The 15,807-nt window shown below is 42.4% G+C and overlaps 1 protein-coding gene across 2 annotated transcripts in view; it reads left to right on the forward strand.

Annotated features, from left to right (window-relative positions):
- PTCD2 (pentatricopeptide repeat domain 2) overlaps positions 1-15,339 on the forward strand; it is a 120,719-nt gene extending 105,380 nt beyond the window's left edge. For both annotated transcript variants that reach the window (XM_089689018.1, XM_089689017.1), the window contains exons 9-10: positions 1,326-1,436; positions 15,099-15,339. In XM_089689018.1, coding sequence (XP_089545144.1) covers positions 1,326-1,436; positions 15,099-15,287 — 300 coding nt within the window. In that variant the 3' untranslated portion in view covers positions 15,288-15,339. The remainder of the gene's footprint in view (positions 1-1,325; positions 1,437-15,098) is intronic.
- Positions 15,340-15,807: the final 468 nt, after the last annotated feature.

A 15,807-nucleotide genomic window follows, 5' to 3' on the forward strand; every position in this document is an offset into this window, starting at 1 on the left:
TTTGCAACCAAGTATTAAAAAGTGAAAGTTTGATTTATGATTAATATTCTGTCCCATTACTTTTGGTCCCTTAACAAGTGGGAGGCACATATGCAAACTGTTGTAATTCCTACAGCGTTCACCTGATTTGGATGTAAATACCCTCAAATTAAATCTGACAGTCTGCAGTTAAAGCACATCTTGTTTGTTTCATTTCAAATCCATTGTGGTGGTGTATAGAGCCAAAAATGTTAGAATTGTGTCGATGTCCCAATATTTATGGACCTGACTGTAAGTAATGAGCTGTAGGGATTGGTCACATAAAAGAGAAAATTGCAGAGAAACAGCACTAGAATATCCTCTATCTAGCCTAGACACCTGTTCCAATGCTTGAACACATAATTTTGGGGAAATCATATATGCAAATAATATACATTTATGGGCTTGGAATTCAGTTTTAATTTTTCCTCTTACCATTGACTGCTTTGTATTATACGTTATGTTTCTCAGTTTACTGGAAGAGGCTAAATGTTGTATTTGTTAGGCTATGTACAGTGCAAGAAAAATTTGGTGAACCCCCTCCTCCTCTAACTGATGACTGATAGAAGTATAAACACTGAGATTGCTTTGTGTCCCTTTCCAGCTTTATGTAGATGAACTACTCTTGATCATATATCTTCAGAATGCTCCTTTTTGAGAGACATGGTTCATCAACTGATGCTTCTTATGAACCGCAATCTTAAAATATTTGTGTCTTATGAATCAAAGTAGTTGTAAACCACGCCTCCAAACTCATTTAATTAATTGGGCTCCAGGGTGAAAACTGACTGCAATCAGCTTGTTGAAATAATTAATCTAACGGTTCACTTCCATTTTCCTCCAGTACTGTGAATGTTTAATGGTTGTGTTCACTACAGACACAAGAAATTAGAATTGTTTGTGTGTTATTAGCTTAAGCACGTTGTGTTTGTCTGTTGTTGTGACTTAGATGAGGATCAGATCACATTTTATGGCAAATTACTACAGGACACCAGTTAATGCCAAGGGGGTCGCATACTTTTCATGTATTCTAAAGACCAAGACACGTCAGCTCAGCAGGGAGGGTATTCCACTGGGATTAAAAAAAAAAAAGTTTAGTTTTATGAATATTATTCATAACTCCAATCCCATTCCTTGTGTGTGTTGTAAACTTTCTGTTGTCTTTGAGAGCCCGGGATGCTGCAGTAACACATTTGGCCACTTCCAATTTATATACTGTTTGTAACTGTACCGGTTTTCATTTTTTTCTTGCAACTGGTATATAATGCGTTGACTTTTGATGCTCATGTTGCTGTTCTCAATTCTAGCTTCTGTTAGCTGCCAGTTTAAAAAATGAGGAAGAAGTGATGCAGATACTGGAAACTGAAAGTGAGACGGCAAGCTTTAACTCACTTAAAGTTCAATTCTCCAAAGAAGTAGTAAGTATACATTATTCATTCTGCTGTCTCTAAACCGACAACTAGACACATACAGAATGCTGGGAGTGGGGTGCCACCATTCTGAGTATTGATCAGTACTGTGTATCTGGGCTTGCAAATGTTAGAATTGTTTGTTACCACTTATATAAGTTTTTTCATTCTGCTTTCTCAAAAGGAAAGGAAGTGATTTCTCCCTAGCATATCAACCTGTAAAGAGGCACAGATGATTAGCAAGAAGAATGCACTAACAATCGCCAGATGTCTCACCCTCATTGCTGTTGATGAGCACACAATTGTGCAGCTAGTGAAGTCTGGAAAGTCTGAATCCCATAAGATCAGGGCTGCAGCCCTGTAGTTTAAGGCTAAGTTCACTTTCAGAACCCGTTTTTAAAGGTGGAACTTGTAACATGTGCCAGCTCCTGCCGCTCTCCCCCCTCATCCCCCTCTCCCTGTTACAGTGGGGGGAAGAGGGCGGTTCTCCCTGCACCCCTTATGACAATTTGAAAAGAGCACAGCCATACGTGGCTCCACCCAAATGGCTGCGTCAGTTTCCTCAGCTATGCTGAGAGTCTGCCGAAGACTGAGATTACATCTGCGATCTGCTGATCATGGGTGCAATGTTCTGCAGGCTCCAGAAAAAACAAATCGGCATTTATTAATTTTTGAAAAGGTGAACTTCACCTTTAAAAATAAAGTCAGGAGTTCTAGGATCCTTTAACTATTTTAACAACTTGCAGGCCATAAGTGTACTGATACTGCTTCAGGGGTGTGGACATTTTTTAAAAAAACTACTTGTCCGGGGGGTGCATGCTCGAGGCTACCCAAGATGGTTGCTGTCTGAGCTAGCTCCGCTCACCCCGGGCACTTAACCTCCTCCCTCCGCAGCTAGAAGGAGCCTATAATGTCCCCGCTGGTCCCTGCCTGTGTCGGTGTGAACGGGGGATTGATCCGTGACCATAGCCCCTCCGGATAAGGCCAAACTGAAGCAACAAGGCCGATTCTAAGCCACAGCGCTGACTCCAAGCCAAGATGGCGCTGGCTTCCCCTGCAGATGAGACCACGCGGCATTCACTGGGGGACTCTGAGGACTCGATAGACAGCTCCTTGCAATTCCCCTCTCCCCTACAGCTGCCCCTCTTGGACCCCAACACAGTTCTCTTGGGTAAGATCAGGGGGATTGTGCATGAAGAACTTAGTGAGATTTCTTGCAAATTATCAGCTGATTTACTTAAAGAAATCAGAAATGTGGGTGAGAGAGCTGCTCTCTTAGAACACAGAATGGATGATGCTACTACGGTTCTAGATGGGCATGAAGGTGATATAGAAAACCTACAGGCGGAATTACACACCCTCAAAAATCAGCTGGAAGAGGCTGAAAACAGATCTCATTGCAGTAATATTCGTATCAGAAGCCTACCTGAGACTATTACGGATGGCTCCATGGCTTTGTGTTATCCCTACTGCAAGAGCTGATCCCTGATGTTCCGGTGGATCGTTTGGAGATTGATAGGGCCTTGAGCCGAAGGCCACCTGAGGGTCCTGCTTGGGACATCATATTGAAATTTCATTACTATAAAACGAAAGATCAGGTGATGCGAGTGGCTAGAGAAACGAAGGCCCTTTCTTTTCAGAGTCATCCCTATCACATTTACTCCCACCTCTCTCAGACTACAATATTGAAGAGTACAGTAGATCTATGAAACCCTATCTTCAAATCCTTCAGGACAATCTTATTCATTATCGGTGGGGGTTCCCCTTTAGATTGTCTTTTGTATACAAGGGGTCTCCGTATGATTCCTTTAACCCGCTTGACCTTAAACACTGTCTGTCAGATCTGAACCTCCTAGATCCCAACTCTACATCACAGACTTCCTCAACGAATTTCTCAACGCATCTGCCTCGACTACTCCGCAGTCCACGACGATCCTCTAACCGAGAAGCTGACGAGATCCCAAGCAATGGCTTGGCTTCATTTACAGACTTTCCAATCGGTGGGGACAGGCTGACCCTCATAACCATCTGAAGTTGGTTTGTTCCTCTTTTTGCCACCCCCGTGGCTTATTTTCAGTGTTTATCTGTTGGGTTGGTCTCTCCCTTTGACTTTAAGAAGGGGTTCAGGTCTTTTCCTGCTCAAGTATCCTGCTGATTCCCTGAGACTGTCACCATGGGGGTTTCTCTGCCCCTCTCGCCACTCTGAAGCTGGGATGTCACTGTCGTGAGCTCATTCGTTTTTTGGGGGTTTTTTTCGTTTTTTTTCTCTGTGTCAGTTGTTTTATGGGTTATTGCCCTTTAGGAGGGTGGTTCGGTTTAATATTGTATTTGTTTATTATGAACTAGGTATTCTAGAGTTGACGGATGCATTGAGCCCAATCGGGTATGCTGCCGGTCGATTCTTGGCGTCATGTATGTATTATACTCCCAGTGTTGTGAGGGGATGCGGTCTGTGCTTGGCAACCTGTTTAGATTCTCGTCTTGTTTTATGCGGGACCGGCTTGTGGGAGCGGGCTGTCCTCCCTACCCAGCACTGGGGGTAGGGTTGTGCCCCGCCAACTCATCCGACATGGTGTCCTTTTGGCAATTCGCAATTCCTTGCCATTTCAGGAGCATAAAGTAGTTGCGGACCCCCAGGGCCAGTATTTGATAGTAGTGGGGACCCTGCATGATGTAGATGTTACGATCTGCACATATTACACATCTATCCAGAGAAAAACCCATTTTGTTCATGCACCTTTTATCAGTTCGCCAGACTCATCAGAAAGGTCATCTTATGCTTTCAGGCGACTCTAACTTAGTCCTCAATCCTAAACTAGATAAATCTCCTTCAGGCTCATCGGCTTCCTCTCCACTGTCTGTGGAGTTCGCCAATATTTTTTGGTCTCATAATCTCGTCGATGCCTGGAGAGAACTTCACCCCATTTCTAGAGATTATACCTTTTATTCCAATCCTCATTCTACCTATTCTCGTATTGATCACATTTTTTGTCACCCCTTCTTTCCTTCCACAATTACTCTCAAATCGGGATTCCTATGGTCCCTTGGTCTGACCATGATCCTATACTAACGCGATGTTCAGTGCCATCTTAACGTCCAAGAGCTCCTGCCTGGTGTGATTCCCTCTTCTCCTTTTCCTCTGTAGTTAAAGATGTTAAGATTCATTCGTTGGAATACTTTTGGAATAATCTGGGTTCGGTTTCCTCTTCAATTACTGTTTGGGAAGACTATAAAGCGGTTATCGGGGGCCACATAATACAGTTGGCCTCCAGGAGGCGTAGGGAACGGGATTTGCATAGACAAGCTATAGAACGTGAGCTTGAGCAGGTCATGTTACTTTTTAAGCAGACTCCAAATGCTGAGCCGCCTACGTACAGATCTGAACCTATGCTTGATTGAGGCTGAGCGTCAACTGCGTTGGCCTCGTTAGAAATTCTATGCGAATGGGAACAAGATAGGGACTATGCTAGCTAATAAGTTATGATCATTCATCTCAAACAACACCACTATACTTTGATAATTAGAAAATGTCTGAGAACCTCTACGGACGCCATTAATATGTCCCTTCATGAGACTCATCTTCCCAGTATAACGGATGTTCAGAGGGACATGCAGATGTTAGGTGCAGATATCACGCAAGATGAACTTAGATAAACAATTCACTCATTAAAATTGCATAGGTGCGCGGGCCCTGATGGTTTCACAGCTCTCTTTTATTAGAAATTTAGCGATATAGTAGTCCCTGTTTTGATCCAGGTATTCGACCAGCTTAAGCGAGACAGTCAATTGACTTTGGAAATTTTAAAGGCCCATATAGTGATGATTCCTAAACTGGGGAAAGATTATGGCCACTAAACAAACTATAGCCAGCTCTTGGAAGTCCCCTACTTTACAATTTGAGGAGGTCAGGTCTAGGATCCAAGGCTTCTTTATCAATGAAAAACTGAGCGGTGTTGGAAGACAGCCATGACAGGTTCCTTTTAGTCTGTCAACCTTGGGTGGACTATCATCCGATCTCATGCTTCATTTTGAAACTCACTAATCTCTAATATGTTGGCATTTGCCCTTCCAATCCCCCTTTCTGGGGTCGCGTCTTCTGGCTCTCCTCACTTCTTTCCTTTTGCTGGTCTCCTTGCTTTTTCTTCCTGCACTTTTCCTTTTTTTTCCAGTCTCTTCCAGAGTTGGGGGGCCTACTCGTCCCGCCGATCGAGGCAGCGGGTGTCCATCATCGGGTCCCAGAAGGTCATTACCTGCTGAGTCCCGGCGATTACCGGCAATCACTGACAGAGAGCACGACTGCAGTGTTTACACTGCAGCTCTGCTATCTGTCAGTTCAGAGCACGCTGAACCTGAGAGAAGACTTTATCTCTCGGGATCAGAGTGTTCCTGTGAAGTACACACCCCCGCCCTCTAGTAAAACACTCCCCTCACACAGTTAACCCTTTCATTACATAAAAAATGTTAACCCCTTCCTCCCCAGTGCCATTAGTATAGTGTCAGTGTTTTTTTTTTTTTGCACTGATCACTGTATTGGTGTCACTGGGAATGTCAGTGACCCCAAGTCAGTTCCCCCACAGTGTCAAAATGTCCGCCGCAGTCCCGCCATAAGTCGCTGATCACTGTCATAAATCGCTGATCGCCGCCATTATTAGTATCATAGAAAAAAATCCCAGTATCTTCCCGCCATTTGTAGACGCTATAACTTTCACGTAAACCAATTAATTTACACGTGTTGGGATTTTTTTAGCAAAGACATGTCGCAGAATACATTTTGGCAGAAATTTATGACTAAATTTGATTTTTACATTTTTTTACTGGACGTGTTTTATAGCAAAAAGTCCAAAATATTGTTTTTTTTTCTCAAAATTGTCAGCCTTTTTTTTTTATAGCGCAAAAAATAAAAACCGCACAGGCGATCAAATACCACAGAAAGAAAGCTCAATTTGTGGCAAAAAGGATGTAAATGTAATTTGGGTGCAGTGTTGCATGATCGCACAATTTTCAGTTAAAGTAATGCAGCGACGTAAAAAAAAAAAAACGCTTCTGTAACCGCTTCCTGACCGCCCTATAGCAGAAATTCTACTACAGGGCGGCATGGGTGCACAAAATCACACACACACATATATATATATATATATATATATATATATATACGTGATTCATGCTCCCGTGGTTTTCACGCCCCTCCCAGATAGCGTCAGATTGCCCATCAGTACACCAGTCATCACATTTAACCCCTTGATTGCCAGGAGCAAGCTCATGCACAATAAACCTCCATTGCTAGTATAGTGTCTGAACGGGTCAATATCTTTGATCAGATCAGCACTATACCAGCATTCACATTAGTATAGCATCCCCAAAAACGCAGCGTTAGCGGGATCAGCCCCGGCACCTGCCAGCACCTGTGTTTAGCCCCTACGCTTACCCCCCCCCTTCTTCCCCAGCAAGTGCAGTGTCAGTAGGTCACTGTCACTTGATACATTGCACATAAAACCGCATAGTTCGCAGAATCAGGCCTGATCTCTGTTAGCACTTGCAGGTAAATTTTGATGACTCTCATATGCAGCAGAGTGCCAGTACTAGTGCCGCTCTACCTTTTGGTGAACTGTCGAGTACCAGCGATCTAGTACATCTTGGTCTTTCACATACCTCCTTGATTTGTGGAGCTGTTTTTCACGGAATATCTGTATGCGTTGATTGTGGATCAAAGCAATTTATATGCACAACAATTTATCGCCGCCAACCCAAATACAAACCTTGCCAGACCATTCGCATGGAAACTCATTACGTTTTTCGAATTTACATTTTTTTGGGGCCTAACCCTCAACATGGGCATTACTAAAAGAAATGAATTGTGGTTGTATTGGTCCGCAGACCCGATTCATCATATGTTTGTGTTCTCTGCTGCCATAGCCAGGCATAGATATGAGAGTATAATGTGTTTTATGCATTTCAACAACAATACACTCTGTCCTCGGGGTAACCCTGAATTTGACTGGCTCCACAAAATTCAGCCCCTCGCAAATCACCTTAACCAAAAATTTGCAGATATCCATACTCCCCAGCAAAACATCTGCGTTGATGAGTCCCTCATTAATTTTTCTGGCCGCCTTGCATTCAAACAATTTTTCTCCTGCAAGCGTGCCAGATATGGGGTCAAGATGTAGAAGACCTGTGAGAGGGCAACAGGCTATACTTAGAAGTTTTGGATTTACGAGGGGAAAGATAGTCACGTGGAGCCCCCTGGATGCCCAGACTACATGGGGGCAGTGGCAAGATAGTTTGGGACTTGGTGTCATCCTTTTTCCATATGGGGTACCACTTATACGTGGACAATTTTTATTCAAGCGTGCCACTATTTAGACATTTGTTCAATCTTGGAACTGACGCTTGTGGCAAAGTGTGACCTATTGTGTGCCCACCATTAGAAGTGGGTGGATGCAGGGCGGTATATTCTAATGGTGGGCATACCACACACTTTTTTTGGCAGGGGATTTCTTCTAATTTTTTTAATTCAGTCCGCAGGCTGCATACAAAAAAAAAGAACATAGTATATATACCCAACAAGGACCAGCGACGTACTGGTACATCACTGGACTTTGAATGGTTATACCAGGATGATGCCTACAGCTGCAGGCATCATCCTGGTATCGTTTTTTTCAGCCGGCGATCGGCTTTCATGTAAAAGCAATCCTAGTGGCTAATTAGCTGCAGGATTGCTGTTACAAACAGCGGGAGATGATGCCTCCCTCCCCCGCTGCCTTCTACGGCTTTCTCGGGCAGTCTCGTGCCATCGGGGGAACCTGAGAATGCAGACGGTGTTTCTGCCAGCTGACCATAGAGCTGATTGGAGACCAGAGTGGTGCCAATCATCTCTATAGTCTAAGAATTCGGAAGCTGCAAGCATTTCATCACTTCAGTTTCGCAGGATATAAACAGCGCCATTTGTAAATTGGGAAAGCATCTGATCACACCAATTTTGGTTTGATTAGATAATGTAAGGGCAGAGGAGATATCCAGAGTCTGATAGACCCCAGATTTCTCAAAAAAGAATATATGACAATGCCCATTGAAGTTATAGGGGATATTTGCATTCCCTGTTATAGCATTAAAAGTGATCGAAAAAAAAATGAAAGGTACAATGTAAAAATAATTTCAAAAAAAATCAAAATAACTAAAAAAAAAAAAAATCGCCCCTCCCATGCGCGCATACCTGTGTGCACAAGCCTTGACCCTGTGCCGGTATGTAAACAGCAGTTGCACCATGCATGTGAGGTATTGTCGTGAACGTCAGATCAAGGGCAGTAATTCTAACACTAGACCTCCTCTGTAAATCTAAAATGGTAGCTTTTAAAGGCTTTTAAAGTGTTGCCTATGGATATTAAAAATGTTTGCAGTTCGTCGCCATTGCACGGGGCATGCGCAGTTTTAAAGCATGTCATGTTTGGTATTTATTTACTCAGCATACTATTATCTTTTATATTTTACCAAATAATTGGCCAATATATTGTGTTTTTGTGCATTAAAAGTAAAATAAGTGTGTTTTTTTTTTTTTTTTAAATTTGCTTTTGAAAAATCGCTGCGCGAGTACTATGTGCCATAAAAAATTGTAGTACCCACCATTTTATTCACTAGGGTGTCTGCTTTAAAAAAATATATAATGTTTGTGGGTTTAAATTAATTTCTTAGCAAAAAATCCTGTTTTTGTTCATGTGAACAAAAAGTGTCAGAAAAGGCTTGGTCTTCAGGTGGTTAGAAGATTGAGTGATGTGTGGCGAAAACTTCTAATGCTGGGCATAGAATGCCCCCACCCCCCAAAACAACCCCTTTTTGGAAAGTAGACACACCAAACTATTTGCTGAGAGGCATGTTGAATCAATAGAAGAATTAATTTTTTTACCACAAGTTTTTGGAAAATGACAAAAAATTTTTTTTTTTTTTTTACACAAAATTGTCACTTAAATGATTTACTGCTCACACATGCCATGGGTATATGTGGAATTACTCCCCAAAATACATGCTACTTCTCCCGAGTATGGGGGTACCACATGTGAGAGATGTTTTGGCAGTCTAGCCAAGTGCAGGACCCCAAAATCCAATAAGCACCTTCAGGCTTTTAAAGGGCTTTATTTCCTCATTACACTTTCAGACTACCTATCACAGTTTCGGAGGCCCTGAAATGCCAGGATAGCACCTAACCCCCCAAATTACCCCTTTTTGGAAAGTAGACACCCCAAGGAATTTGATAAAAAGCACGGTAAGTATTTTGCAGATCTCATTTGTTGCCACGAGTTTTTGGAAAATTAAGAAAAAAAACAAAAACATATTTTTTCTATTTTTTTTTATATTTCAAAACCTTGTGAGAAAAAAATAGATCTGCAAAATACTCACATGCCTCTTTTTAAATTCCTTGGGGTGTCTACTTTCCAGAAAGGGTTCATTTGGGGGGGTTTGGTGCTATCCTGGCATGTCAGGGCCTTCAAAACTGTGATAGGTAGTGAGGAAGTGTAATGAGGACATTACGCACCTTCAGGCTTTCAAAGTGGTCATTGGATTTCAGGCTCCTGTATGAGGCTAGACTCCAAAAAAGTCTCACACAGGTGGTATCCCCATACTCTATAGAAGTAGCAGAATGTATTTTGGGGTGTGATTCCACATATACCCATGGCTTGTGCGAGAAATAAATCATTTAAATGACAACTTCGTGTAAAGAAAAAAAAATGTTTTTGTAATTTTCCAGAAACTTGTGGAAAAAAATAAATCTTCCATGGACTCAATATGCCTCTCAGCAGATAGCTTAGGGTGCTACTTTCCGAAAAGGGGTCATTTGAGGGTGCCTGTACTATCCTGGTATTTTAGCACCTCAAGAAATGTGATGGGCAGTCAGAAAGTCACACAGAGCAATCAATATACACTTACTGGGATTTTGTTAACCAAAAACATGTAGCAGAATACATTTTGGCCTAAATTTATGATGAAATTTTAGTTTTTTTAGATATTTTTTATGACCGAAATGAGAAAATATTGTTTTTTTCAAACAAATTTTTTTTTCTTCAAATGTTTTTCTGGTTATAGCGCCAAAAATAAAAAGTGCACAGGTGATCAAATACCACCAAAAGAAAGCTCTATTTGTGTGAAAAAAAGGGCATAAATTTCATTTATGTGTACCATATTGCATGACCGCGCAATTGTTAGTTAAACTAGTGCAGAACTGTATAGCAAAAATGGCGTAAATTACAGTATCTATACCATAGTTTGTAGACGCTATAACTTGCACACAAAGCAATCAATATACACTTATTGGGATTTTTTTTTACCAAAAACATGTAGCAGAATACATTTTGGCCTAAATTTATAACTAACCATGAGTTTACTATATATTTTTTATAGCTGAAAGTAAAAAAATATTGTTTTTCTTCAAAATCTTTGGTCTTTTTTTGTTTATAGCGTGAAAAATAAAAAGTGCACAGGTGATCAAATACCACCAAAAGAAAGCTCTATTTGTGTGAAAAAAGGACGTAAATTTAGTTTGGGTGCAGCATTGCATGACCACGCAATTATCACTTGAATTAGTGCAGCGCCGAGTAGCAAAAAGAGGCCTGGTCAGGAAGGGGGGTAAATCCTCAGGAGGGCAAGTGATTAATAAACTAAAATAACAGTGTGTAAACAACATTTTGTATAGAGATCTAACACACGTGTAAAATATTGGATATTAAAAACAATAACAAAATTAAAGTAATAAATGAACTGATGTATACCAGATAAATACACATAGAAAAACAAGTGATTCTTTAAAACCTATCCTTTTTATCAATATAACACTTTTATAAAAAAAAATACGCACATCATAAAAAAAAATTGCACACATCATAAAAAGGGGGAAAAGTGTATATAAAAAGAAATTCAAAAGCTAAAAGTAACCTAAGGATATTATATTATAGTATTAATCTCCAATTATTAATTTAAACCTCTGGGTGCCAAGGTGTTCAGGGTAAATATCCAATAGGTCTGGAACCTTTCCGCCGGGGAGTCACAAGGTGAAATAGACTCCACTACCTAGACTTAGACCTTCTGTAATTTTGTCCTGATGAGTGAGGAAGTGTCTGGGAACACTGTGGTCATCCCTGCCATCCTCAATGAACCTTCTGTGTTCCCCAAAATGGGCCGTCACAGTATGCACCGTGCGTCCCACGTAGAGGAGGCCACGGGCAGGACAGGCAATTGACCATGTGTTCAGTGGAACAAGTGTAGAACCTGTTTATAGAATAGGTCTTACCAGAGGAGTCATGAAATTTCTATTGGCGATGATGCACAAATTGGCACATTTTATACCTACTTTTCTTACATTGAAACATGCCAGTTAATTTACAAAATGTGGCAAGGGGGTGAGAAGAGTTGGGAACTGAATAGCGACTATATTTTTGAAATTTCTTGCCCTCCTGTATATTATCCTGGGTCTATCTGCTAAAACTGGGCCCAATTTTGGGTCTTGTAATAAGATACCCCAATGTCTTTTTTTTTTTTTAATTGTTTCCATCTGTTTATGTCTGGAGTGATACTGGGTGATAAACTTGACCTCAGTGTTAGTCACAGGTGTTGTGTGACTGTCTCTGGGGGCAAAGGACTAACATTTTTGGAATGTTTTGTTGACCAGTTCTGGATCATATCCCTTGTCCAGCAATCTGTCCCTCAGGATCTGTCCTTGTTGGCTGTAGTCATCATCCAGGGTACAGTTCTTTCTCAACCTGCAGGACTGCCCCCTGAGGATGTTCTGTATCCATTTGGGGTGGTGACAACTTTTGAAATGCAGGTAGGAATTCCCTACAGAAGGTTTAAAATGGGTCTTGCATATGATATGGCCTTCATTCTGGGACAATTCTAGATCTAAAGATACCAGTGACTCTGGGCTCCACACATGGGTGAAGAAAAGACCAAGCTGGTTGTTGTTGCAATAGTGGATGAGCAAGGCAATGGAAGAAGGGGAACCTTCCCAAATGATGATCACGTCGTCTATATGCCTCCCGAAAAACACACTGTGGGCAGCAAAGGGGTTGTTTCTCCAGATGCATGATTCTTCCTACCAACCCATGGCAAGGTTGGCATTACCTGGTGTGAGAGAAGCACCCATGGCAGTGCCGTGCACCTGGAGGAAGCAGTCCCCCTAGAACTTATAGTAGTTGTGTTCCAGGAAAAAGTGAGTGCTGTCCAAGATGAACTGCGCTTGTCTGTGGTGGAGATTCAGCTCCCCTGCTGAAAAATGCCCCACCACAGTGAGTCCAACCTCATGGAGTAAGGAGGTTTACAGAGAGTTAACATCAAGCGAGAGCCAATGATGCGACTCCTCCCATGAGTAATTGGACAAAGTTTCCAACAAGTACAGGGAATCACAGACATAGGAAGGGAGAGACTGGACTATGGGCTGTAGGAAAAAATCCACATACTGGGATAGGCCACTGGTGAGACTCTCCAAGACTGCAGTGATGGCTCTGCCAGGAGGACAAGTAAGGTCTTTGTGCACCTTCGGTAGATGGTAGAAGTAAGGGTGCCTGTATGATATTCTCCACTCGTGTTTTTCCATCAACCGTTCCACGGCTGGCTCCACCCACTCCCATCTGACTGGTTCTAACCGGCTGCTCTGACAGCTGTTATATCCCAACTTTTCCCCAGACGAGCCAGCTTGAAAAAGGAGGCAGGACCTCGGAAACGCATTGCAGTCCGCCCATACCTAACCCCCTCCCCAACCTGTCACGTTCTTCTGTCTGCTTTCCTGTTAGTGCTGTGAGTGAGAGGAGAGACACCGCCGATTTGCCATCCTGCAGCGGGTCCCTGCTTGTGCCCTGCAGCCCTATCAGTCCATCCAGATTACGGTGAGCTGTACATTTCACCACCACTCTAATACCTGGAGCAGTCTACAGGTCTTTCAGATGTAAGTGAGAAATGGCATTAAAGTGTTTTTTAACCATACACTAATCTGGCGCCCTGCTCTGTTTCCTTTGTATGCTCGTGAGGGATTACCCAGATCCACTGGCTAGGAGCTGCCAGACAGTGTGTGTTTCTCTCATCCACCTTTCCAGCCATCCATCCACTTGTTCTGTGAACTCTATGGATTTTTCACTGTGGACTTGAGCGCTGATTGCGCTTGTTTAATCATAAGTTGATAAAATTGAGTAGCCCATTTAAAGATAAATAACAGAGCTAGTTTTCGCAACAATATTCAGCTTTTCCGACAGTTCTTTTTTTTCTGCCAGTGAATGTCTTCAATTTGACTACCAGCATCACCCAGCCTGCTTCTTCTGAGCTCAGGTCGTCCTGGGCCCATCCCAGCCTTTAACTGGAGAGTGAAAGGAGAAGCAGCACAGTGATTTCTGTGTTCTCTGTCACTCTGCTTTCTCTTCCTATTACCATAATTCTTGCTAGCACATGAACTAATTGGCTGCTTGTACTGCTTCATCCTCTCACGCTCTAGCCCTGCTGTATGGGGAATGCCAGGAGGCTAATTACAGATCAGATTCAGGTACATGTCCTGCTTGCCCCTTAATGCCGACAGTATGCATATATGCAGCCCTACAGAACTGGGCTTTTTTCAGTGGGGCTGCATATTTGCGTATCAGTGTTTGTTGTTGGAGCGCAGCGCACTCCCAGCACAGATACCGGGCTGTAAGCGAGATGCCCAGGTCCCAATACGAACAATCAGGACTTGGTATTCCCGGTTCCGGGTCACCTGATTGCTGTGATAGTCTCTGATTAGCTATCACAGTGGTCAGTTACTGTGCAGCCTGTCCCTGTGTTTTTTTTTAATCTCTGAATAGGGAAGAGAAACGTGGTTTCTTTCTAATATGTAGGGAAAATGTAAATAAAGGTGTGTAGTGAAAAAAAATACCTAGATCAATGTTAGATCTAGCTCAGTGCCAGGGTTACTGTTAGGGTCAAGTAAAGGCTTGTAATATTAGAGCACTTACCTGTCCAGGCATCCAGCGGTGTCCTCACCCCGAGTCGATTCTTCAGTCAGCTGTCGGGTGCTGGCACCACCATTTTGACTAAGGGTAACCGGCAGTGCATGCATGAAGCACGCTGCGCTTTGTGAATGGGCCACAGTCCTCTGGGACCTGTTGAGTTTCCCAGAGGGCTGTGGAGGGGGGGCTGAGTGTCTCGTCACCGTACTGTGCTTGAAGTCTTCTGTAGATATCCGTGGGTTTTACGCCTTCGTTCACAAGAAACTTTATCACCGCGCTCTGTTCCATGCACGTACTAACACTGCTGTCTGCCATCTTGATTAACGGTCTTTGGACTGGCCTGTGACATGTGTGCCACCTATCAGTAATAGGATTGAAAAGACAAAAAGAAACAGCAGCGCAGGATCACAACCACATGCAAAAAAGGTGGTGGTGCAGGCTTTTAGGGATTGAAATAATAAGGTGGCAACATATACCTCCTCTGAAACCCCCCCCCCCCACCCACTTTAGAGGGCTAGCGCCAGTCTAAACTAGCCCCAAAGATGATTATTTAAAATAAAGTCAATTTTCAGCAGGGTCCCATGAGGTTTGAAAAATTAGTCACATGGCTAAAACTCTTTATGCTTGTGTTTAAAGCTTTGTTGAGAATTGTTTGAATTGAGAATTATGTTATATTTGGGTTTATTTTCTGATCTGTGATGTCATCTTTTTACTACAGATGGATGCCGTACAAGAAAAATTGCACCATACAGGTTCATTTACAAAATTTAAAGAAATGTATGAAAAACTTGGACATTCTGGACAGATCTGCACCTTAACGCTGGATGATTTGTTGCACACCACTGCAGATCTTGTAGAGAAGCAACATAAAAAAATGCAAGGTGTGGCCTCCAATAATACTCTGTAAAGGCCATTTTACCAATTTACTCTGCATTAAAAAGACTTGTCAGAAAACTCAAGGTACAGGAGGGAAGTTTGTTGTGGCTGTGACTCAGAAGAGACAGCTGAATCTCTTATTTCTAACAAGTTACCTGCTCCATTTATAAACAGTGTGAAGTACAAGTGTTCGCCCCCTCCGGGGGGTTTGCACCCACTGCATCTGAAAAACAATTAGGCTTTTTAGTCAAGTTTACACATCACTGATATCTTCTTTAGTTAGATCAGCTGTACCCCCAAAAAGACATGTTTTGGGAATTTCCCTTCTAAAATATATGTTATTACAATGAAGCCATTGACATTAATTGAACCCTTTTACTGCCAGTTACATGTGTCCTATATCAGTGAGAGCATGAGTTTTACATACGTTGCAGCTCCCGAGAGTGCATGTAGCTCTGACAGGCTGCCGCCAGCTTCCATAGACCCTTGATTCATTCATTCCCTCCGCCCCTTATCCCGTCATTTTTCCCAGACTTCGCTATCCAAACTGT

Source organism: Staurois parvus, unplaced genomic scaffold, assembly GCF_062004578.1.
Source record: "Staurois parvus isolate SC_StPar_1 unplaced genomic scaffold, SC_StPar_1.0 ptg000466l, whole genome shotgun sequence".
Classification (NCBI taxonomy): domain Eukaryota; kingdom Metazoa; phylum Chordata; class Amphibia; order Anura; family Ranidae; genus Staurois; species Staurois parvus.